Raw genomic sequence first — 23,244 nt, 5'->3', positions numbered from 1 at the left:
GCCGCCTTGCCGCCGCGGGGCCTACGCCACAGACCCCCGCCCGGCCCCCGGCAGCTCCTCGCCGTGCCGGGACGCAGCGCCCCGTGCCGCCCCCGCCGCCCTCCTCACCTGCGCGGCCGCCGAGCGCTGGGGCTGCTCAGTCCCTCGCCGCCGCCATGTTTCCAATGCGCAGTGAGGGCGGGAGCGGGGAGGGAGCGCGGTCAGGCCCGGCCCGGCACGGCCCCCGCCCGGCACGGCGCCGCCTCGCGACACGCGGCGGCAGCGCGGCTCGGGATGAGCCTCACCGGGACCGGGAGGGTCCCCGCGGCTCTGCCCCGCTCCTGCCGGCTCTGCTCCGGGCAGGACCGGGCTCGGGCCGTCTCGGCCACTCCGAGTGTCGCTGAGCGCTGCGGCAGCCCCACGCCGTGTCCCGCGTGTCCTCACACAGGGGCAGAGCCCCGTCCGCAACCCCACACTCTGGGAACGGGGCAGCCCGTGAGCCCCAGCCTGGGGATGGACCCCCCAGTGTGCACCAGGGACGCTTTGGGTACCACCCGTGTGCGGGTCACCTCTTGGGGACAGTCCCAGGTCTGCCCCGGACGCTCCTGTAGATGTCCAGGGCTGGACAAACAGCCCCAGATTTCTCCCACTCCTCACCCTGCACACAGCCCTGCAGCATCCTTCCAGCTAGAAGTCCACCAACAGATCTAGCCATAGCAGAGCCCACCGTCTGTCCACCCCAAGCCCCCACACTGTCCTGGACAGCCGCTGCTCCTCCTTGGCAGTCAGGACAAGGTGTTCCCAGGACTGGGGTGATACTTGCTCTGTACAAATATTCTGGCTCCTGGTTTGCAATGCTGAAGACAAATTCCATTGCAAGGTACTGCAAATAAAGAATGTCGTTCATCTTAAGTAGCAACCAGGTCATGCTAAATACGGAGCATGAGATCATATCCTCTCTCTTTACTTGCTGGATTGCCTGGAAAAATAATAATAATAATAGGAAAAAAAAATCTGTATTGCGGTCTGGAGATCCACTTCTTATCTTCAAAGCTGTTTGTGTTAATGGTCAGTGGATTTGAAGGATCTCTGCTGGGTGACAGTGACCTCTCATGACCCAGATATTTCACAACAAAGACATCACTTTGGAGTGACTCACAGACATAAGTGACAAGCCTGCTCAGGGAGAAAGCACCTCATTGCTCTCCAAAGTGCATGTAGTGGGACGGCCAACATCTGAGTCTTTTGCTGAATGCTTCTTTGTTGAGGGGGATTACATGGAAATGTGCATTTAGGTAAAAACTGAAGCAAAAGATCAGAGATCTGAGGCAGACAGGGTGTGGCTGAGCTTGGAAAGATTGTGCTTGAGAAAGTGATGCCAAATGCAGGGCTTCCCACTTGTAGCTCTGTGATATGTGATTGAAGGAAGGTAAAACAATTATTAATCTGTTTACTGCCTGCTGCCAAATCTGTGGCATGTCCTGGCCAGGAACCCGTGGTGATTCTGATCAGAGGCACATGGTGAGCAAGGACTCTGCTGGTGCAATGAGAGGGGAACCTCCTCACCACTGCCCATGGGCAACCTTGTAGGGATGTCTGAAGCCATCTCAGCCCTTAACTGTACTCTTCCCTTTTCCTCAGGGAAGTTAATGCCATCTCTTGTCTTGGAGGATTCTTGGAGGCTGCAGGGGGATTCCCAAGGAACTGAAATGGATGGTTGGTCTCCTACACCACAATGGTGGCACTAATGCTGTCCTGGTTCAGACACTGGAGGCAGTCCAGCCTATTCAAGGGATAAGATCCTGCCCAAGGCCAAACCAGCTCCTGCCTGGCCATTAGCTAACTTCTGGGATCCATCAACTATTGTACAATGCTTGGTGTGTATCATTGTACAAAACATCTCAGAAAAAAAAAAAAAAAAAGAGATCAGTGCTCTCCAAGCAAAATACAACCTGCATTTGCCTGTGTCTCTCCAAGGAAAATCATAAATAAATATATACATCTCATCAAATAGGGTAGAATTTTTAAGATATGGGGAGAAAAATTTTTCAGAGGGAGCTGCTCCAAATCTGCTGTTAAGAGGTTTCTCACATCCGTTTCTGAACAGCAGTACTGACCACTGCTGGAGACAAGAATTGGCCTGGAAAACCTCTTGTTCCTAAGATATTCATATTGAGGGGATGGGCTGTTGGAAATTCTGGTCAGGGCTTTTGTTTTAGTATGTGGAGGACTTGGTTATGGTAGAGGCACATTTCCTGCTGTGTTAGGGCTTCATGGTGCTGCCCATCAATGTGGCATCCCAGCACCTTCTCTGTAATATCAGAAATATTACCAACACTCCTCACGGGTTTCATTAACTCTAGTACTTCCTCACTTCCACAGGAATATTTAATGAATGAAATAAATGTGCAAGAGTGAAAAGCTGCATGAAGGAGACAGGAGAAATTCCTCCATTGACTTTCATTTGGAGTTAGCAGCATCTGTGTTCAGAAGAATTTACATATGACATCCATATGAGCACCACAGGAACTCAGTTTATTAATATTACAATGGAACTGAGCTGCAGAAATGGTTTGACATTTATTATGAAGTGTTGCCAAAAAAGCCCAAGCACACTTGAAGCCTGGTTTGGACCAGCTCCTGGCCAGTGTCTAACATCTAACCTTAATCTTACATTTAATAAAAAGCTGATTAAGAGTGCACAGGGATGGATACAGAGGAGGGTGATCTGAAGGAAGACATGCACACAATAACCTTGGGCTTCTCATCAATACACTGTTTGACCTGATATCTCCCTTGGAAAGGAGAGGTGGGAATCTCCTCCTCACACCTTGGAAAGGCAGGAGGAAAGGTTATTTACAGAATTTAAACCCCCCATGAGCAGCAGATCACCCTGCAGGGCCTCCCATACATTCCCTTTCCCAGGGTAGTCTCACTCTGAGATCAGCTGTGCAGTGTACCTGGGGTATGTCTTCCCAAAAGATGATATTTTTGTTCTTATGACTTCATGGGCTGGAAAATCATCTTTGTTAACACAAGCAAGCTCTTTCAGTAGTGGGAAATTGACTGGCTTCACCTCTGCCTTTCCCTGCCAGACTGCACAGGGATCCTCTACAGGAAAGCTGCCCACTGCAAACCCAGGCAGCTCCCTTCCCCTTTCAATCTCTTTGTGAGGCAAAAGAACAAATTTTCTCATTAAAACACATTTTTCCCTCTTGTATTTCTGAAGGCTCTGTTCAACTATTTCTGTCTTTTCCACATCCACTGTCCACACTAAGCCTGGGTGCAAAAAAGGTGTCACTGTGCCATGTTCAGGTTCCACAGTCCCTGTTCATACTCCACTCCTCTGTAGCATATGCACCCAAACTGAGGCAAAAAACCCCACTCTCTTTAAGACTCACTTCTGTAGTTCAGTTCTGCTTTGTTCACCCCTAACTTCCTCCCAGAGCAGCCACTTTCCTGAGCAGAATTGCACATCCCATCCACCCATTTTTGCTGCTTACCCCCCAGCCAAGCTCAGCTACATATATATCATCTTCTGATATTCTGACATCAAGCTAGCCAGGCCACAATGATCTGATTTCATCTGATTTCTCAATAGCAGCAGTTGTCTGGTATTTCAAAAACCTGCTATATATCTCCATCTGTAAAAATGCTTCTGTTTGGTTTATCCAGGCCTATGCGTAAAACATAAGTTTATTTTGAGTGTATGTTTTAATTTTTTGACTCACAGCAATATTGCAAATGCCTCATCCCCCTTATATACTACAAGAAAAATGATCCATTTCATCTGCAAAAACAGAACTTAGAAAGTTATAGAACCCTTCCATTGATACCACTACTAATAAATTCCCTGTGTCTATTAATAGACTTTTATGTGTTTGCATTTCCTTTGTTCCCAGCTTATTTTAAACCTTTTAAACCTTTCCAAACTGCTGTGCTTTAATCTTGGCAGCCATTAATACTTCCCTTTATAACTTGTTTCCTCTATCCATACCCTTCACAAATTACTGCACATCTTAGTCCAAGCTGACCTCTCCTCCTCCCATAAGGATTCATGATTTAAAAGTCCTTTTTGATCCAGATTTTGGGAAGAAGTGCACAGGAGGTTGCTGCTTCACTGTGCCTTTGCTTGCAGCCCTGCCAAGAGAGAGGAGAGATGAATCCCCATGCTCACAGATGTGGTTGGATGGGGGAGAATATAAATCATGTCTGTAGGTTCCTCTCTCCCATTCCTGGCATGCAGAGCTAACACTGAGTGGGTCAGAGCTTTCCTCTTGCATACAAAAAGTAAAAAAGTTTTAAAAAAGGACCTGTCCCACCCCTCTGAACTTTGAAACTGATTGGTTTAGGTATTTAGTTTAGTAGGGAAAGTTCTCATGTCCAGTCCTCCTGATGCACTTCTTTCTTTTTGCCGTTTTACCTCACACACACTTGCCTTGCTTTTCAAATTATTGTAGAAAATTTCAAGTTAAATATGTTTCTTTTTGGAATATGTTTCTTTTTGGAATCACAACAAACTATTGGAATGAGGAAACATCTCAGATTATTGATTCTGCTTGGTTTATCTTTTCTTAGACCACCTACTGTACTTCTGGGATGGCTTAGATCCAGGGTCATCTCGGATTCAATGAACTTAGATCAATATAAGATGCTATTATTTATATGTCCCACTATTTGTTGGCTTTAATGCTCTTTGTCACATACAGAACAACTTGAGATCAAAAATATATTACTTTCCCCTGCTTTTCCAGTGAAACAGGATTCCAGCTATTGCTTTCCTCTCAATGTTGTGACCAACCTGAGTATCCCCAGGAAGTCCCCATCTCTGGTCAATTTACTGACCAAATTCTTCCCCCAAAAAATCTGTCCAGTATTTTGCAGACCCTTCAGAGCAACAGATTTAGAGCATGCTGGTGGGGATGACCTCCCTGGTGAGCACGGCACCTCTGCTCCCTTCAGAATAGAATACCCCTTTAGAATGCAACAGATTATTACTTATTTTATTCTAATTTAAAGAAATCATAATCAACTGAATGTAGAGTCCATGGTGACTGAGGGTTGTATGCATCTTTTTGGGAAGATTTCTTTGTGAATCTGCTGTGAGTTCATCTAAGTACTGCTCCAGCTTGGGTGGGGGTCCTCAAAAAATCTGTTCTGCACTGAGGAGGGTACAAGCTCAGTGACATTAAATATTTTCAAGAGGACACTCTGGGATGTCCAGACCCTGGACTCCAGGTATATTAGCTGGGAAGCTGCCTGAGTGAGATTTAGAAAGTCTTGAAAACCTGGAAAATCCCAAAGGACTGGGAGACTACAAAATTGTTGTGATAGTTTGAGAAAGGAAACCACAAAGCCAGACCAAATGGTGGGAAGGATAATTGAGTTTCTACAGGTAAGTGCTGGCAGAAAAACATAATTAATGGCTTTTGCCACAGAAAGTCTTACGGGACAAGCTCTTCATCTTTGCTGTGAGACATTTGCATTGGTGAAAACACCCATGCTGGACCAAGCCATGATGGAGCAGCTTTAAGCAGGCACCTTGGCAGCACCACATTATAAACAGACTGCATATGAGTCAGTGTGGAACCAGCACCACCAGTGAAACCACTAAATGCTCTGAAGCAGCATGGAAGGGAGGGTTAACAGGCTGCATAAGCTGTCCCTGGCTTCATGAAAGGGCCCCCCACCAGCACTGGCAGCTTGAGGTGAAGAAGAGATGCTGTTCCCACTGGGGTTAGAAATAAGAAACATGGAGCTATGGAGCCATTTTATTAAAGATTTCAATGACAATCAACATCTCCAGTGATGTGTGCAGATGACAAAAGGGCTGAGCAGGAGAGGTTACTGCTGCAAAACCATCAGGAGCATTTAACAGTCCCAGTCCAGCCACTGTGAAGGGCCATCCACAAAACCACACCTGAGAGCCAAGAAACACCCAGGCTGAGAGGCTCAGTCTGATAAAGTGTCATTCAGGGCAGCTTCAGAGTTTTTCTGTGCATTTGCCTGGCATTGGGTGTATAAAATGGGAACAGCAAGAAGTCAGGAGTGACCTAGATCTTTCACACAGCATTGGAATAGCTATTCCAGGAACACAGCAGCAGCTCTGCTGTCAGCCTCTTGCAAAGCCTGTAGGAACACAGAAAAGGTTTGGAAGAAAAGCTACAGAAGTCTTTTCAAGGCTGGAAAACATCTGTAGGGAAAAAAAAAGTGATGCCCTGGAAAAACCTGTTATGAGGCCAGCCCCAGGAGTTCTGACCTGGAGTCAAGGAGTTCTGCACGTGTGGCACAGGAAGATGAAAGATCTTTGCCCCTCTCACAGGGCAGCAGCCGGATGCTGCAATGAGATAGATGGGCTGGGAATAGAAATGGGGGTGAAATATTTAGCCTCAATACAGTCTTTGGGCTCAATAGAGAGTATTCTGGTGAAAACTATGATCTACAAGAGATGATAAAAGTTGTAATAGGTGGTCTCTAATGGTTACTTTTAGCTTTCCCTTCAATTTTCATTTTCATTTTTGCAGCCCCAACATGGGTAGAAATAGATGCTCAGCCCACTCAGCTCTTCCAAATTCAAATTATTTACTGTTTGCCTGTGAAGAGCCACTCCCAGACTGGCAGATCTCAGCCACTCTTTCTTGCCCAGAGCCCGTGCCATGGCCCAGAGCCCAGGTACATCTGAGATGGTGGGAAAGCAGGGCCCAATCTTCCATCCTTCCCTAAGGGCTGCCAGGGCTCTGAACTCCCCTGTTTCAGGGCTGCCCTCACTGCAAGCTCCTTGTTCCAGCAGCAGCAACCGTGGTGCCCCAGCCACCCACTCCAGTGAGCAGTGATGCTCCCAACTGAGCTCCTCTTCCCTGGCTCCTCCTGGTTGATAACCATTGCCAGCCCTCATTTCCCTTTTTCTCATCACCACTTGCAGCAGATTATTGAATTCATTCCCTGCTCAAAGCTAGTCAGAAATATAATTTTGGTGAATTAATGTGTGCAAGATGTTCATTTTGATCACTGGGGGGTGGCTGGGTCCTGCTGGGTCAATGCAGCTCCCAGTGCAGGTGGGTGCCAGGGCCATGGGGAACTCCTGGGGCTGGGCTCATCACAGGTTTTGCAGGGCATCACTTTTTTTTTCCTATAGATGTGTCACTTGCTCATTTATTGCCCATCTACAAAATAAGAATATAGAGACTGCATTAAAGAAAAAGGGAGGTATTTCTGTGCAATCCAGCTGCCCCCTGCTCCTTCCCTGGCACTTGGGGAACTCTGAACACCCCTTCAGGAGCCACACTTCACTCAGCAGTCCCACTCCCAGGTAGGGAATGGATGTTCAAGAGCAAAGGGAGAAGCCCACAGCCTGCACACAGGGAGAGGGAGTAAGAGAAACTCGACAGCCAAGCAGTGGAAGCAATGGCTGCACTCCCAGGAGTATTTCTTCCACCACTCTCAACTAACCCTCTTCTCCTCTGGTAATCCAGGTTAATCCATCCCTTCCTCACATCCTCTGCTGCATCCCCACAGGCACAGAGAGTGCTGCAGCTGCTCCAGAGCTGCTTCCAGACAGGATGCCTTCACTCTGCCTTTCCCACGGAATGGGACTCCTTCCTCAGCCTGGCTGCTAGGGCACAGAAAATACCACGCTTTTTGGTAATCCTTGAGATTCTCCTGCTTTTTCAAACCTGGTTGTAGGTGGCAAACTGGTTATAGACCGTTTCCAGTGAGTAACAGCAGAGGGAGGTAGATGAGCAGAAATCGCCCTTAGGAATAAAAACTTTTAGACTGTTCAGAACAGACCTTCAATTTATGGAAGTAATTTGGAAGGAAGGAAGGAAGGAAGGAAGGAAGGAAGGAAGGAAGGAAGGAAGGAAGGAAGGAAGGAAGGAAGGAAGGAAGGAAGGAAGGAAGGAAGGAAGGAAGGAAGGAAGGAAGGAAGGAAGGAAGGAAGGAAGGTAGGTCCCTCTGGATGCCATCCCTTCCCTCTGGTGTGGTGAGTTCACCACATACTTTGGTGTCATCAGCAAATTGATAAGGGATAAAGTTTAGAGGCAAATTGCTACCTATGCTCTACTTTTAAACAAGTATTCATTATTCTCCCACTGGTTTGTTGACTAACTACAGGTTCTGGGCTCTTTTGGAAGCCTAGAGCATTCATTGCCTTTCTGAGGGTTTATAGCAGGATTTATCTCATCTGATGAGGCCCAAACCCTGCTGTGCACTGCCCTCCTTGGCTTTCCTGGGTCAGCACTGAGATGTTCCCGGCACCCGCCCACAGGATGAGGAGGATCAGCAAAGGTTCTGACCCAACACAAACAGCTCCTTGATTCGGATCATCCGAGGAACCAGGGTGGCCCTGCCAGGGGCACAAGAGGTCACGACTGCTCCTCACAACTCCCCAGTAGTGGTACTGGAGGAGCGGGACTGCCCTCTGAGCCACGGCTGCTCCTCAGAGCCCTGCCGGGGAGACACGGGGACACCCGTGTCCCGTTCCAGCCGTGCCCCGTGCTCACACGGCCCCCCGTGTCCCGTCCCACCCGTGCCCCATGCTCACACGGACCCCCGTGTCCCGTTCCAGCCGTGCCCCATGCTCACACAGACCCCCCCGTTCCCCGTTCCCCGCAGTCTCCCCGCTCTCCCTCCCTCCAGGGGCGGGGCGGGGCGGGGCGGCCCCCCCAGTTGCCATGGCACCCGTCGCGCTCACAGCTCCTACAGCGCGCATGCGCCGACTGCCCCCCTGCCCTGCGCGGCGTGTCGTCAGCAGCGCGCGGCGGTGGCGCATGCGCAGCGGGTCCGTCGGTCTGTCAGTCGGTCAGTCAGCGGCTGTCAGTCCGCCGCTACCTCAGCCGGGGCCTCCGCGATCCCCCTGCTCTCCCTCCGTCCACGACCATGTCGTACGGGCCGCTGGAGCCCGGCCGCCCCGGGGCGACGGCCCCGCCGCGGGACTTCGGCGGCATCATCCTGACTTGCAGCGCCAATGTACAGCGCATCACGCAGTACAGTGAGTGCGCCCGGGGCAGGGGCGGCCCGGCCCGGCAGTGCCCCGTGAGGAGCGCGGGGGCTGCCTCGCCCGGGTGGGGTTGGGGAAGGGGGGGTTTGTTCTCCTCGGGGTCCCCCGGCTGAAAGAGCCAACGCAGGGGTGGGGCCGAGGAGGGCGGACCGAGGGCTGTCTCGGTCGGCAGCACCGAAGCCCTCTCGGCGGTGGGGGCCGCAGTTCTTGGGGCCGGGGAGGCAGCTGGACGCTGAGCTTCCTCCCTTGTGCCATCGCTATCAGTGTGTGGTGCCGGTGGCCGGGTGAAATACGGCTCCTGTCGCTGTTGCTGCAGTGTTTACGTCATTTTTACCAAGCTGTGCTGTTCCCCAGCGCAGCTGAATCTCTGTGTCCTCCCTGGCAAGAGAGCGGCTCCTGCCTCTCCTGTAGGTGCCTTCGGTGAGGTGCTTAGGTAGAAGCAGGGAGACAAAGGTTGTCTCCCCGCCTGGCATGGGGCGTCTGGAAGAAGCTGCTGTTGAAGGGTTTTCTGAAGGCTGCTGGCAAAGTTCTACAGGGAAGTGAACAGGTTGCAGGGAAGCAGATGGTGTTGCAGCTTCTTGGTCATGTGATTGTCATTAGAGAAAGTTATTGTAAGCTAATCATTGAAATCCTGGAATTGATTGCTGAAATACTGCTTGCTGAATGAGTCACTTCTAAAGAGTCTTTGATAAAACCCCTTCTTAAGAATATTGACTGCCAAAGAAAGCTTAAATTGTCCAAGTACCCGTGCAATTTTGTAGGGGCAAGGCCAGTTGAATGTGTTGTTTCCTCTGAAAGTTGGTGACTTCCCCAGTTTCATCATACAAAGCTGTTAATATTGCTGAGACTGCTTTGGTTTTGCTCAGTTATGTTCATTCACTCTTGGTATAGGCATGGCTGCTAGATGAATTGCTTCTAAGTTCAGCAGATAATGTGTTGTCAGGGTCTTTTCTTTTTTTCTTTTTTCTCTCTGCGTTTCTTTTCCTTACATGGGACATCTCCCTGTGAGCCTCCCCTTCTAAGCAGTTCAGCTTCTCTTTCCCATAGGACAAGCTTCCACTGTCCCGTGACCAGCAGCCCTCCTATTGCAGTGCCTATCCCACATGAAATAAATAGCCTTACAGTTCTTATCAAGGTGGGTGGGAGCACAAAGAACGACTGACTCATCATTATAGTAATTAAATTTATTGCACATTTTATTGAAGCTTTCCATTAAAGGAGAAGAGATGTTGAAGCCTTAAAGACTGTCCTCATTTCTCCTTTCATTCTCTGTACAGAAAACAGCAAGCAAACAGTGGACACAGCTGACTGTTATTCACTGCTTTTGGGAAACTCTGTAGAATTAGCATTTCTGCTAAAAAGTAGTGCTGAAAAGTAGTGACCTGAGCTGGCAAAACTGCTGCTTGTAAGACTGTTACATTACCTAAGCACCTAGAGCAGAGATTGAAATGGTTTCAGTAATCTTAAGTGTAAAACAGTCAGACTGTGGAAGGCTTTATAGCCTAAAATTGAAAGGGTTTGGAGACTGAAAGCTGCTGATGGAGGGAGCTCTCTCTACGTTGGTGTTTGCCCCTATCCAAAGTACAACTATAAAGAGCTCCAACCCCCTTCCTTTGGTCTCCCAGACACTTTGCTTTCATTTTGTGTAGACTCCATGCATTGCTGCTGGCTGAAATAAGCAGCACAGCAAACTGCTGAGCATAGTGAACTGCTCAGCCTGACTCAGACCAGCACAAAAAGCAATGGGGCTTGTGCAAGAATCTCCCTCAATGGAAAGAAAAAATACATCACAGAGTAGACATTATAGCACAGATGCCATTTGCAAAGTCTGTCATGTCCACACACAGAGTAAAGTCCATTTTTGTAGAGCCATTTGTCAGTTTAACTTGAGTCTGAACCTCTCTGACTTTCCTGTGGCTGACAACTGTGAAGTATTTGTAGTCTTCCTTGCCAGAAGCTTGGTGTATAAGGAGTTGTTAACCAACCTCTTGCTATGTGAGCTTATAGAAGCCTGGAATTCCCAGCAAGAATACTGTCCCTGGATGTAGAAGCTGGAAGATTTGCCTAATTACTGATTAAATCATGTTGCAGCCTTAGCTGAGAGGTGCCACTGTTATGAGCCATGGGGCATCACTTTAAAAGAAGTTGCCTTTTGCAGGAACTTGCTGTTCCTTCAACAACACATTTAATCAACTGGAGTGGCTTGTTCTGGGCTGGAAGCAGATTTTACACCAGTAGAATGTCACTGAATTGGAAGTAGCTGTTGTTAAACTCATAGGGGGTGTCAGCTTGATTCAGCTGCCTGCAGAACTGTGTTGATTATCCTTGTCTTGCCTCTTTCAGCAATTTCATGATTGAGTTGAGCAAATCAGATATTGTAGTGATATGTGTCCAGCATCTTTAATTGTGCTAAAAATTGTGCAGCTGGAGGATAAAGTGGATCAGTTTGCTAATTAAAAAAAAAAAATCTAAGGTATAGAGACCTTAGAAGAGAAGAGAGAAGATGTTACTTGCTTTTCAGGGTAACAGTTTGATGGGATTCTTCACATGGTTGTGTGACTAGTGCCTACACAAGGAAAGCAGTGGAAAAACATAGGTAGGAGAGAAAGAGGTCTGAAATCTCTCCTCTCTACATTATTTCAAATGGGTGCAAGCTCAGTGTGAAGTACACCATTGCTCTTTGCTGTTCTTGAAACACCATTTGTTGCCAGTGTTGCAAAAGATTTGGGCTACCATATCTGAAAAATTCAGATGTTTAAGTGATACCAACTCTTGTTTTTAACAGAGCACTAATAATTCAAGTAACTTTAGAATACATAAAAGGGGCAACACAACATAGTAAAGTTGTTCTGCAGCAGTGATAGCCTAAAATACAAAAATAGCAAAGCTGCAGGAAACAAACAGCTGTGTTAGTTGGGCTAAAAAGGCCAAGGGAGAGGAGTAAAAAAGCTTTTTAGCTCCACTGACTTGTCTTCAGAGTACATATGCCTCACTATCACTTTCTTATCTGAAATTTATCCATTAGGCTGAGTCATGTCTGAATGGGAATGTCTAAAATATACCTTGTCTTACCAGCTTCAAACATTGAAAGAAATCCTTTGAGGAAAGAAGGAATAAAATACACTAGAACTTGGCTTACTAACTCATCTTGTGCTCTCTTTATCTTCAGCTTCTCAGATAAAGAATTTGATGAGCCAGCTGGGAACCAAGCAGGATTCCAGCAAGCTTCTGGAGAACTTGTAAGTAGTAGTAGAGCTTACATCTAAAAAGACTGCTTTTTAGGTCTGTATTGTTAGACTGAGTTATTTACTCTGAGGAGATGCTTTACAAGAAATTCAGTCCAGTTCTACAAAGCAGCAGTATCTGGCTGTGTTAAGTAGTTTGCTTGGATGAATTAAGGACCCTGGAGAAGCCATTCCAAACTGCTGGATAATACTGATTAGGAACAGGATAGTTTCTTTTCAAATGGCTGTAGTACAGAGCTATGCATTAGCTGTACTCAGAGGGCTAGGCATAGTAGCTACTAAGTACTTGGTGCTGACATGGGAGAAATAAGGAGAAACAGTATGGAAGACCAATAAATTATGAAAAAGTAGCTTGTAGTACAAATATATTTAGGCACTAGAAGGATGAGCAATGTTCTGTGGCAGCCAAAATGCCACATGTAATTTCAGAAGAATGATATACTCATGGGAGACATTTAAACAAGCATTGTCCAAACTGACTCCTGGTGTGTCTGTAGAGGGAATCTGTATGGTTTTGCATCCTTTGCAAACTTGTAAAGAATAAATAACAAGTTATGAGAAGAATAATTTCTGGAGTCATAAAAGAAAATTTGCAAAAATTTTCCGTTATCTCTTCTTGTAACTTTACCTGGAAACTATCCCTGTTTTTTTATAATCACTGATTTTTGGATGAGGTCCTGTCATGTGATAACTACATACACTACATGTGAAGGATGAGAGCAGAGCTCATTTGACAGAGAAAGAAATTTGTTTGCTGGGGCTGATCAGTTGACTCTCTCTGTATTTAGCTGGTAGATTAAAGAACTAATCACTCGTGGCAAAACAAATGTCTTTCCCTTTAATGTCATGGGAGAAATGGCCCTCTTCTTCAAGATTACAGTGGTTGCACTCCACAGATTGTCAGCTGCCATACAGATTTAACACAAAAATGCATGGGCAGCTCACATATTGCAGATCAGTTTATACACTAATGCACCCTGAATATGTTGCTTGTGTATCTCTTGGGCTGAAGTGGTGATGTTCACTTAAGCATCTTACCTCCATTGAAAATGACTTCTCTTTGTATCTCCCTGATTTACAGTATTTTGTGTGCATATGGCTGCAAAATAAAACTTGCAGTTCTGTTCTCTTTAAAGGAAAGTCTTCTAAAAGACTGAATCTTTGATGTACAAAGTGATGTCTTCAAGTTCAGTATAACTGGTATCTTTCTGTTGTGGGACTAATGAAGGTGTTGCTGCACTAGATCTCTGCAGTAATAGCTTTGAATTGTAATGTTGTTGAAAAATATAAAGGCTCAAGCCTGGCATTTCCCTGAGTAGAAGCTGGGTCACTCTGACCATTTTAATTTTCATTAAAATGTAAGAATTTAATATATCTGAGTCTCTGTACTTTTATCAAACATACATTTAACCAATGGAGTTGGCAGTTGTCAAGAGAACAGTTAGCTACTAATTGGTACTACAAGGAATTAACCCTAAAAGTGTAATTATGTTCAATGAATTAAGTTGTCTGTTCCTTGAATTTCTCTCTCTTGCCATTGGAGAAATATATTTTTTAAACTGCTGGATTATATGAGTTAGCAGGGAGCTAATTAGTAATACAACTCATACAGCTAGTATATTATATCATAACCATATATATATATGTGTATATATAACTATATTATATTATAACTCAACCAGTAGAGCTCCAAGCTCCAGCCAGCTTTTCTTTTTTTATGTGTGTAGTTCAGGGTCAAGTACATCTCTGTTCTATTGGGGTGTGGAAAAAAAACCACCATAAAGATGTGTGATCTCAGAACCTCTCTACTTCTACTTGGTCACATTTTGGAAGCTGAAATGCTCAGACTGCTTTTTAGGTAGAAGTATGTGTAACTTCTTTTGAACTTTCATTTCAGACAGCAGCTACAGCATTCTGCAAACTGCCTTGCCAAAGAGACCAATGAATATCTAAAGGAGTTGGGGTCTCTACCACATCCTCTATCTGCTTCTGAACAGGTAGGCACACAGAATTTGCCTTGACCTACTTTTAAACCACTCCTTTTCTTAAACTAGTTTAGGCCACAGGCTCACAAAGCTGGAAATAGCACAGCTGAAGAGAATCCAAGTCATGGAATGGTTTGCATTGGAAGGGACCTTAAAGATTGTCTAGTTCCAAGCCCCTGCCATGGGCATGGACACCTCCCACTACATCAGATTACTCAAAGCCCCATCCAGCCTGTCCCTGAACACTTCCAGGGATGAAGCATCCACAGCTGCTCTGGCCTCCCTTGCCTCCACACCTTACAACTTGGTGTTGTCACTGAACTTGCTGAGGGTGCACTCAATGCAGAAGCCTTTTGCAATGAAGAATGGTGTTGGAGCAGGGAAACACATTAAACTGTCTGCTCATGTGACACTGGGAAAACAATGTTTCCCAGAGGGCAAATAGTTATGAAACATTTCTCACAGGAGAATAAGAAACCCTCAGTGTCTGGGGAGAGCAAGTCTGGTTTTTCCAGAAATTTACTCAAAAATAATCTTGTTTTAGGACAGGAACTCATTGTAAAGTGTATGTCAGCATGAAATGTGATCATACCAAAAAAGCTTTCCCTTGCATGGGATTTATTAGCTGGGGTGGGGGTGGGCAAGCTGTCTCACCTTGCTCATATTTGAATAAAGCAACAAATAGTAAGGCAGTGGTTATGACTTTGTTTTGCCAAATAGTCCTTTGAGTTTCTCCTCCATGTGGGAAAGGGAAGGGACAGTTCTCTGCTATTGAAACTTCCTTGTTCCACTTTGAATCACTTCCACAGTGTTGATATATCTGCTTTTGGGACACTGTTGAATGGGATGTAGATATTGGTCAGCAGATGTTTTAATTCTGTATTTAAAGGTTTCTGTGCCATTTGTAAGCATGGCCATGTTTTGCCTGTTTGTTCAATACCAATCCTGATGTGTGTGTCTTGTTGAATGCAGCTGCGACTTTTGCAGCCTGGTGAAGCCTACTGCAGCATTCCAGTCACACTCTGCAGGAGCTGGCATCTTCATGCTGAGAATCTCCTCTGGGAGAAAGGTTCAGGCTTCTAGGTGGCTCAGATGGAAGCTGCAGTGTACTACAAGGCTGCTGTAGTGGCTTTTTATAGGAAAAAAAAAAAAAAAAAAAAAGTAAAACCTTTCTTTCATTGAAATGGCTGTTGAATTGATAAACTCCTTGAAGAAAAACTCTCACAGGAAAGCCTGCAGCTTGAGGTGGCTGTTGGGAAAACATCAGAATTGGCCATGGTATTCAAGTGTTCTTGGGACAAGATTTTTCACAATTTTGTTTCCCATAATTGGGATGACCCAACACTCAAAGGAGATGTTCTGTGGAGACTAAATAAGTTGATGAGGATGAAAAGGAATATTAGAACTAACATGTCTGGAGAAAAGATAAACTTATCAGGACTAAGGATATTTTCTGGTCAGGTAAGAGCAGGGCTGTAGTGTGGTATGGCTGGGAGAGACAAGTTAGGAAAATTAATGTTGGGGTTAGTTCTGGAAATGTGGCTTTTCCTATAGTTATAAGTTAAAGGGGTTGTCTTATTAGGACAAGAGAAAGTTAAGTAATACCAGGTTGGCTAAGTAGAGGAATGGAGAGTAAAGGCACTGTGAGTATCCAGAAGGTATGTAATTAATTATGGTATATCACTGCAATGTGATTTGAATAACAGTGATAATGATAATGTATTAGTGATAATGTATTAGACCTCTCTACTTCAAACTAGATTGATATTAGGGAACCTTCTTGCACAAAGCCCTTCTGCAGCACTCATGGTGCAGAGCATTTGGTTTAACAAACTGAAGCATGGTGTGCTCTGTGTTCTCTCCACTGCCCCAAAATGCTGGAACCAAAGGATCACCTGAATGCCAATATTCATTACTCGTGTTATGCTGATGATGTTTTTTTGAGACTCTTTGAGTTGTTATTGTAAATGGGAATATCTGAACTTTTTTTTATTTTATTTTCAATTCTTTAGCGCCAGCAGAGGCTCCAGAAAGAACGTTTAATGAATGATTTCTCTGCAGCCTTAAATAACTTCCAGGCAGTACAGAGGCGAGTGTCAGAGAAGGAAAAAGAGACTGTAGCAAGGGCAAGAGCTGGCTCCCGTATCTCTGTAAGTATTTGTAGGAAATGTGTGTTAATATTGTGAATTACAAGTTCTTGAGAGATCTTATACTTGCCTGCCAATTTCATAGCTGTCAGGGCCTCAGTTTTGTCATTTCAGACATTGCAGGTACACTCATTTTAGTGTGCTTATTGTCACTCTTAGTAGAGGAGGGAAGGAATACACCTTTATCTTCAAGATAGTTCTGTTGGTTTTGTGAGTGGTCCTGGTAGTCTGCAAAACTAAGAACTTATTTATCTCTTCTAGGCTGATGAACGGTTCAGAGAAGAACAGCTTGTTTCATTTGACAGGTAACAGCTTCTTGTACTCTTGCAGTATAGTTTTGACTATGTGTAACAAGTTTTTGTGGTAAGAATGTTACTGGAACTTGGGCCAGGATCTGCTAGCTGGATGCAAAGCAAAAAGATCTGAAATGCAATTATTACAGTCCCTGTAATATACAATATAAATCATTAACTGCACAGGGCAGTATATTATCCCCCTAAAATGTAGGTTGTGGGTTTACTGCCCCTGAACTGTAAAAGTCCTGGTATGTGACAGTTGGAGCTCCTGGTTTTCTGGACTGTGAGCACAAGATTACCAGACTGGACCTCCATCACTGCAACTCTTTACACAAAGAGCTGTAAATTTATTTCATGGATTTGTTATCCAGCAGCCCAGTTGGAAGTGTTACAGGGTAGTAGATGAGGCTACCTTAAATTCAGAAGTCCTGGACACTGGCAAACTAATCCCAGAACATGAACAAGACAGCACTACTGTTACCTGTCAGGCATTAGTATCCCTTCTGCATAGCAGCCAGGTTTGTAAAATGTTACATCAGCTCTACACTGGGAGGAGAGAGAAATCCAGAAATATCTGTGATTACTGTGTGGGGTTCTAGCCTATGTATGTTTGAGAAAACTGGGATGGAATCTGTTAAGCCCCCCCCTTTATAAATTCTTTAACTTTCAAAATCAAGAGACCTATCTTACATGGCTCACCTATACATTCTCTATACATCTATACATTCTCCTGCTGCAAACTGCACTTCATCTGATCAGCTGCTTGGTGTGCATCCCCTTCATTAGTCATGTCCTTCCACACACTGAGTCAGGGGTTAGACCCCCAGGTTGATCAGTTATACAAATGGTGTGGTAAGTTTGAGGGCCCCGCTCACTAAAGCCAGGGGAACCTGGCAGGTTCATGCAGAGGCTCTTGGTGAGTGTAGCAGCAGCTACTTTGCTTTTGAAGTTGATCTTGTGTCAGAAGCTTCTGCTTGAAATACCTGAAAACCCTAATGTCATCTCAGAGCTGAAATGCTGGGATGGTCAGTTGCCTCTTACCTAGTCATATAGTTGATCTTCATTTCTTTTGGCAATTTGAGACTTTAAAACTCAGTGTTGTACACCTAGCAGTGGAATGCTACTGTGCTCTTCGTTGAGAAGAGGGAGGTGTTGCTCTTGAAGAACCTTCTAAGCTAAACATGTAAATGGCCTTGTATTATAGCCACTGCCTTCACTACAATTGGTGTCACTTCTCTAGCAGTTATGAAGCACCAGCTCATCAGGAGAGAGGTAGACTGGGATGCAGTTATTTGTTTTGTAACAGTATTTGAAGTTCTTACTAGACTAATCAATTAAAATATTAAAACACTACTCCTATCTCCAAATGGCAAGCGAGAGTCTTAATTCAGGTGCTTGTCAGGTGTTCTTTTCTTCTGATAATGTTGTGCTTGCAGACTACTTTCTTGAAAACTTTCACCTTTATTTCTGTTTGGGGAGGATGGTGAGCAGGAAGGAAGGTACAGGTATTTATTATTAAAAAATAAAAAAAAAGTGAAACGAGATTTCTTCTATGATGCTATTGATAACTGTCACATCTTAGAACAGAGTATTATATGCATGTAACTGCTTTCCAGTTTCTTCTCTTTTCCTGATTTGTCCTTTATTTCAGTTGCTCCAACTTGTAACTGTTGTTACAAATCCGTCCTGTCTCTGTATACCTTTGCAGGGCCAGGAACCTAGAGGTTGTTTCTGTAGGAAACTTTTCAACTTTTAGTCACTGGCACTTGTCTATAAATGGAGTGTGGAAGTGCCTATACTCAAGAGAAAGAGTTGTACTTTCTTTCCATCTCTTTCCAGTGGTGAAGATTGGAATCAAATGCAGTCTCAGGAAGAAGATGTGACAATAACTGAACAGGACCTTGAACTCATTAAAGAAAGAGAAACAGCAATCAGGCAATTAGAGGTGACCAGTAGATCTCACTCAGTTAACAGTGTTGGGAGATAAAGCAAAGAAGTTGTGCAGTGCTAACTGGATGGGCTGAGGAGATCTGAAGGTGAAGAAATAAAGTTCCCTGCAAGGGCAGGGAGCCTTGATGCCAAGATCAATCTTCCTGCTCCTATGAGGAGAGTAGTTGTATTTTCCTTCAGTGTTGACTGGTGACCCTTCAGAGCTGGTAGGAGCAACATGTTACAATGTTCATCTTGATTCCATACTGTGCTAATTGGTAGTAATGAAACAGATACCTGAGAGCAGGAATGTTGCAGGCTCTTCTGTTAATCCCAAGTTCCATCCATAGAAGCATCAAGCCACCTCAGTCAATGAATGATGGGATCTATTCTGCCACTTTGGCAATGGTCAGGAAAGGTACTAGCAATGAGGATTAGAAAAACTGTAATCAATGTTTGTTATAACTTGTCAAACTGTTGTCTTTAGGCAGACATTTTGGATGTTAATCAGATATTTAAGGATTTAGCCATGATGATTCATGACCAAGGAGATATGATTGGTAAGTGTGTTTGGATAACAGGAAGTTTGTTTTTAGTTCAATTCCTTTTTTTTTTTTTTTTTCCTACATGGATTAAATTTTCCAGTATTTTGTGTCAAAAGTATTGTATTTCTGATTTTTTTTTTAAAACACTGAAGCTCTGACATATTTTACAATGAGTTCTCTTAATTTTTTGTAGATAGCATAGAGGCAAACGTGGAAAATGCAGAAGTCCATGTGGAAAGAGCCAGTGAGCAGCTCCAGAGAGCTGCCTATTATCAGGTAAATCCCATATGCTTTCATTATTGTCAATGTGCAGTTGAGCAATAATGGAGCAGGCATAACAAGATACATTCTGAGGACTGCAGCACACCAAACAAGCTCTTAAAAACAGCTTGTGGAAGTTGGCACTCGCTCAGAATTGTGATGCATGGAATAGATAAACCATTTGAGTCGAAAATGGCATTGAAATTACCCTTCTACTTCAGAGGATGTGTAATTTGTTCCTTCGTGGAGGTGTACACAGCAAGCTTAAGTGTTCAGCTGTCTTTGCCATTCTCAGGAGTTAGCAGAAAAATTATGCAAGATCAAATTCTGGCATTGTGTGCATGTTGCAAACATATCAGTCAAGACACTGATGTTCAAAAGTCATTGCCCAAACTCAGGAAAATTCTGGTGGCCAGGTTTTGCAGCACCTTCCTTTCCAACTGCTGAATTTCTGCCCTAAAGTATGTCCTCCATGTCCCATTAAATCTTTTGCTGTGGTTCTCACTGATGTTTAGATCTCCTTTGTGTAGGATACTTAATGTTTTCTGTAGGTTCCATAATTACAGTCCCTGTATGTTTATACTCTGTGAAGGAACAAGGGTTCTACTTCACTCAGTCCCATACAGAGTTTCACTGCTGGGACTTAAGGCTCCCACACAAGATAAACTAAAAAAAAAAAAAATCTCAAAAACCCTAGAAGTCCAAAACATTGGACTCTTCCAAGCTGCTGAGTGGAGGTGTACTAGAAAGCAATAAAACTCTGGTGCTGCTGCAGGGGAGGGAAAGTAGCTTATACTATCTGGCAGCACTTGGTAGTATTCTCTCTCTCTCCGTGGTTTCCATTATAAAGTTTTGAGGTATGTTATAAATCTAAGTTTGGGAATTATTGTACATGTATTGAATGTGGTTTTCTGTATGGAGAAGGAAGTGGTTATATTTAACTATTCCCAAATTTTAAGATACTAAGTTAAAAATACTTGGTGAATATGGACAAATTGTAGTTTCCTATGATGATTAAAGTGATCAAAGCTGTAAAAACAAAGTCCAGTAACTGTGTATGAAATAATTTAAACTGCAGACATACAATAGTATTTCTACACCAAGTCCAAGTGGCCAAGGAGACATTGTACTGGAGAACTGCTTGGCTGTTTTACTGGTCTTACCTGGAAAATCAAAAGAAATGTTTGCCTTTCCTTTGAAGATGTCTCTTTAAGATGAAGAGCACATGGTAGGTGTTGTCAAGTTGAAGTAAAGCTTGTGTTTTCCATAAGGGAAGCAAAACTTGCCACATTTTGACTTAGCTGTATCTCCTAGACCCTAAGACTGCATCTCTTTAGACCTAAAACTGAAAGTATTTGTCTGCAGTATCCTGCTGCTTAAGGAAGGTATAAAAGTGTTCAGTCTACACTGGTTACTCCTCTTGAAAAAGTATGGGCATGAAATGCTCCAGTTTGGCAAAGTTATTAACACTTACTGATAGATTTGCTCTTTCCTCTTGTCATCTGTTCCTGGTGTCAGTGGCTTTTTTTCCTTCTTTTATTAGAAGAAATCCCGTAAGAAGATGTGTATCCTGATTCTTGGCCTTGCTGTGGCTTGTATAATCCTAGGACTCCTTTTCTGGCAGTTATCAAAATGAAATCTTCACCTGGAATCTAGTCTTATTGCTGAGATTTTTTTTTCCCTCTGAGCAAACAGGCTGACTAGTCTCAGAAATGAATTTACCACCTTGAGAGAGCACAAGCTGGAACTACTTCTAATAATAGATATTAGCAATTAATGTGCAGATAACTAGTATTTGGAATTAGTGAACCATGGAGACAGTATTTATCAGTTTATATACAAACTACATTGTTTTATGTAACTAAAAATCTTGTGGTTTTGCTTTCTGTATTGTATTATTCCCTTCTCCCAACTGTATGCTGAAGTGTGATCAAGAATTGGAGAGGTCTTGGTTTTGACAAGTGGCACAACTCATATGTATAGGTAATTTTGTTGGACTGGAATAAAAATGACATTCGAAGAGGGCACAACACCAATTCATATTACCTTAATTCAGCAGTTTCTAGAGTCTCCAGTATCTGCCCCATGGTTTTATTAGTCTCCAAGTGGCTGAGGTTCTCAATTCTCTTGAAGAGAAAGATGGTAGATTTGAAAGGCAAGGAGAAGTAAGAATGGATGATAGCTGGAACCACACCTGCTGGTCAGTTCAGCATTGAGACTTGTAACTGCAGAGTTTAATCTTTTGAGTGTGGTTGGGGTTGTTTTTTTCCAAAGCTTACCATTTGAGGACAGGATGTTCTTTGACTTGTAATCTAACAATGCAACTTCCTTAGCTGATGGTTTATTATTGGACAAATAAATCTCTCCCAATGCTACTCTCAAGCACTAGAAATACCAAGTTTAGCTGCTTGTTCCTTGTTTTTAGAAGCTTCTAGGGAGAAAATGACACAAAGTTGAGAAAGAGGGCACTAAGTTTACAAGCTAGCAAGATGAGTATTAGCTGAAATCTTGCTCTGAAAAAGTACTCTTGAAACTCATTTGTAGTGTACTAGCAAGCATTATGTGTGGTTTCTGAACATCTGGTATTTTCCATTCTTTTATAAAACAGTGCAAAAACTGGCTGAGTGAAGTCTTTTCAGACTGAGAATGTGTGCAAATGAAAAACATTGCTGGTTCTAACAGTCTTGCTAGTAAAGCTGCACAGCCACTCCCTGCTTCAAGTAGCTCTGAACTGACACACCCTGAGGGAACAGCAATCTGTCCAAAGCCCAACAGAGTATGGTGAATGCAGCATACTGACCCATTTTGTATTTAATCTTTATTCCATGTCTCCTGTATAATAAAGTCAATGTGAAAGCTGGAAAGGTAGTGTGCTCTCCCAGTTGCACAGTGGTTTGCACTACTGCACCATCATTCCATCAAATAAATAACCATCAATAAACACTTTTAAAAGCCTATGTCAGAGATTCTTTCTCTTACAGTTTAGACACTTGCAGGAGGAGTGTTCACAGTTTTCTCTGTAAGCAAGGTAGAAGATTTATATAAACAGCAGTGTTTCCCCCAGCTTTAGTTCTGGGGTCCCTGATTCTTAAGAATTAAATGAATGTGAAACACTGCATTTTCACGTGGACATGCACAGAATTCCTGTGTGGAGCCCTGTACAACAGCTGCTCACAGAAAAATGGATCTGATGCCTCAGAACAGTGTAGGGTCAACTTGGATTAGTTGTTTGTTGCTAGAACATCAAGTCTTTGCTGAGCCTGTATGTTAAAATCTGGGACCTGTGTGTTGTGCTGCTTCTTTCTTAAAATATCCCTCCTAAATGGTAGAGCCTGCTGCTTTGTGCACTGCCTGTTCAGGCAGTGTCACCTCTCCAGATGAAAATTAAAGCACTTGCCTTATCCCCATGCTTCAGAGGGAGCCTGGGTGCATAATTTGTGGGATCCATCCTTGCTTTAGCCTGTTCTAGTGTTCTGCAAACTGGAACTGACAGCACCAGTTGAGAGTCCAGCTGGCTGGGCTGGAGCTTGCTGTAGTTGCTTGATTCCTCTCTGCTTTTACATCACTGAACTTCGGGGTGGAACTGCTGCAGAAAACTCATTTAACAGCAGTGCTGACTGATGTTTCTGAGCCTGAAAAATCCCTATCAGAAATGCTCAAATCTTTTGCCTCAGCATTCTGGCACCAAGTCCTCCTGGCTCTTGGATGTGTTTTCTAGCACGGAGATGCTGGAAACTTATCCTGGGAAGCCTGGTGCTCAGCAGGGCAGCGGTGCCGGGATGGGCGTCCCGGGACCATTCCCGGGTCCATTCCGGGGCCGTGGTGCTGCTCCTGCACGGCTTGGGAGGAGTCCTCTGGA

The 23,244-nt window shown here is 44.2% G+C and overlaps 2 protein-coding genes across 5 annotated transcripts in view; one reads left to right on the top strand and one right to left on the bottom strand.

Annotated features, from left to right (window-relative positions):
* Nucleotides 1-195, bottom strand: part of SCMH1 (Scm polycomb group protein homolog 1) — a 53,658-nt gene extending 53,463 nt beyond the window's left edge. For all 4 annotated transcript variants that reach the window (XM_030464382.1, XM_030464384.1, XM_030464385.1 and 1 more), the window contains exon 1: nucleotides 109-195. The gene's annotated coding sequence lies outside the window, so the exon portion shown is untranslated. The remainder of the gene's footprint in view (nucleotides 1-108) is intronic.
* An 8,537-nt stretch (nucleotides 196-8,732) lies between these two features.
* On the top strand, nucleotides 8,733-22,245 carry STX12 (syntaxin 12). The gene is made up of 9 exons (XM_030464341.1): nucleotides 8,733-8,968; nucleotides 12,147-12,216; nucleotides 14,120-14,219; nucleotides 16,220-16,357; nucleotides 16,616-16,659; nucleotides 18,490-18,595; nucleotides 19,067-19,139; nucleotides 19,318-19,400; nucleotides 20,929-22,245. The coding sequence occupies exons 1-9, from the start codon at nucleotides 8,857-8,859 to the stop codon at nucleotides 21,019-21,021; spliced, it is 819 nt and encodes a 272-aa protein (XP_030320201.1). The 5' UTR covers nucleotides 8,733-8,856; the 3' UTR covers nucleotides 21,022-22,245.
* The last annotated feature ends 999 nt before the right edge of the window (nucleotides 22,246-23,244 follow it).

This window comes from Calypte anna, chromosome 23, assembly GCF_003957555.1.
Source record: "Calypte anna isolate BGI_N300 chromosome 23, bCalAnn1_v1.p, whole genome shotgun sequence".
In the NCBI taxonomy this organism is placed as follows: Eukaryota; Metazoa; Chordata; class Aves; order Apodiformes; family Trochilidae; genus Calypte; species Calypte anna.
The sequence above is the reverse complement of the archived record's forward strand: the minus strand, read 5'-3'. Positions and strand labels throughout refer to the sequence as shown.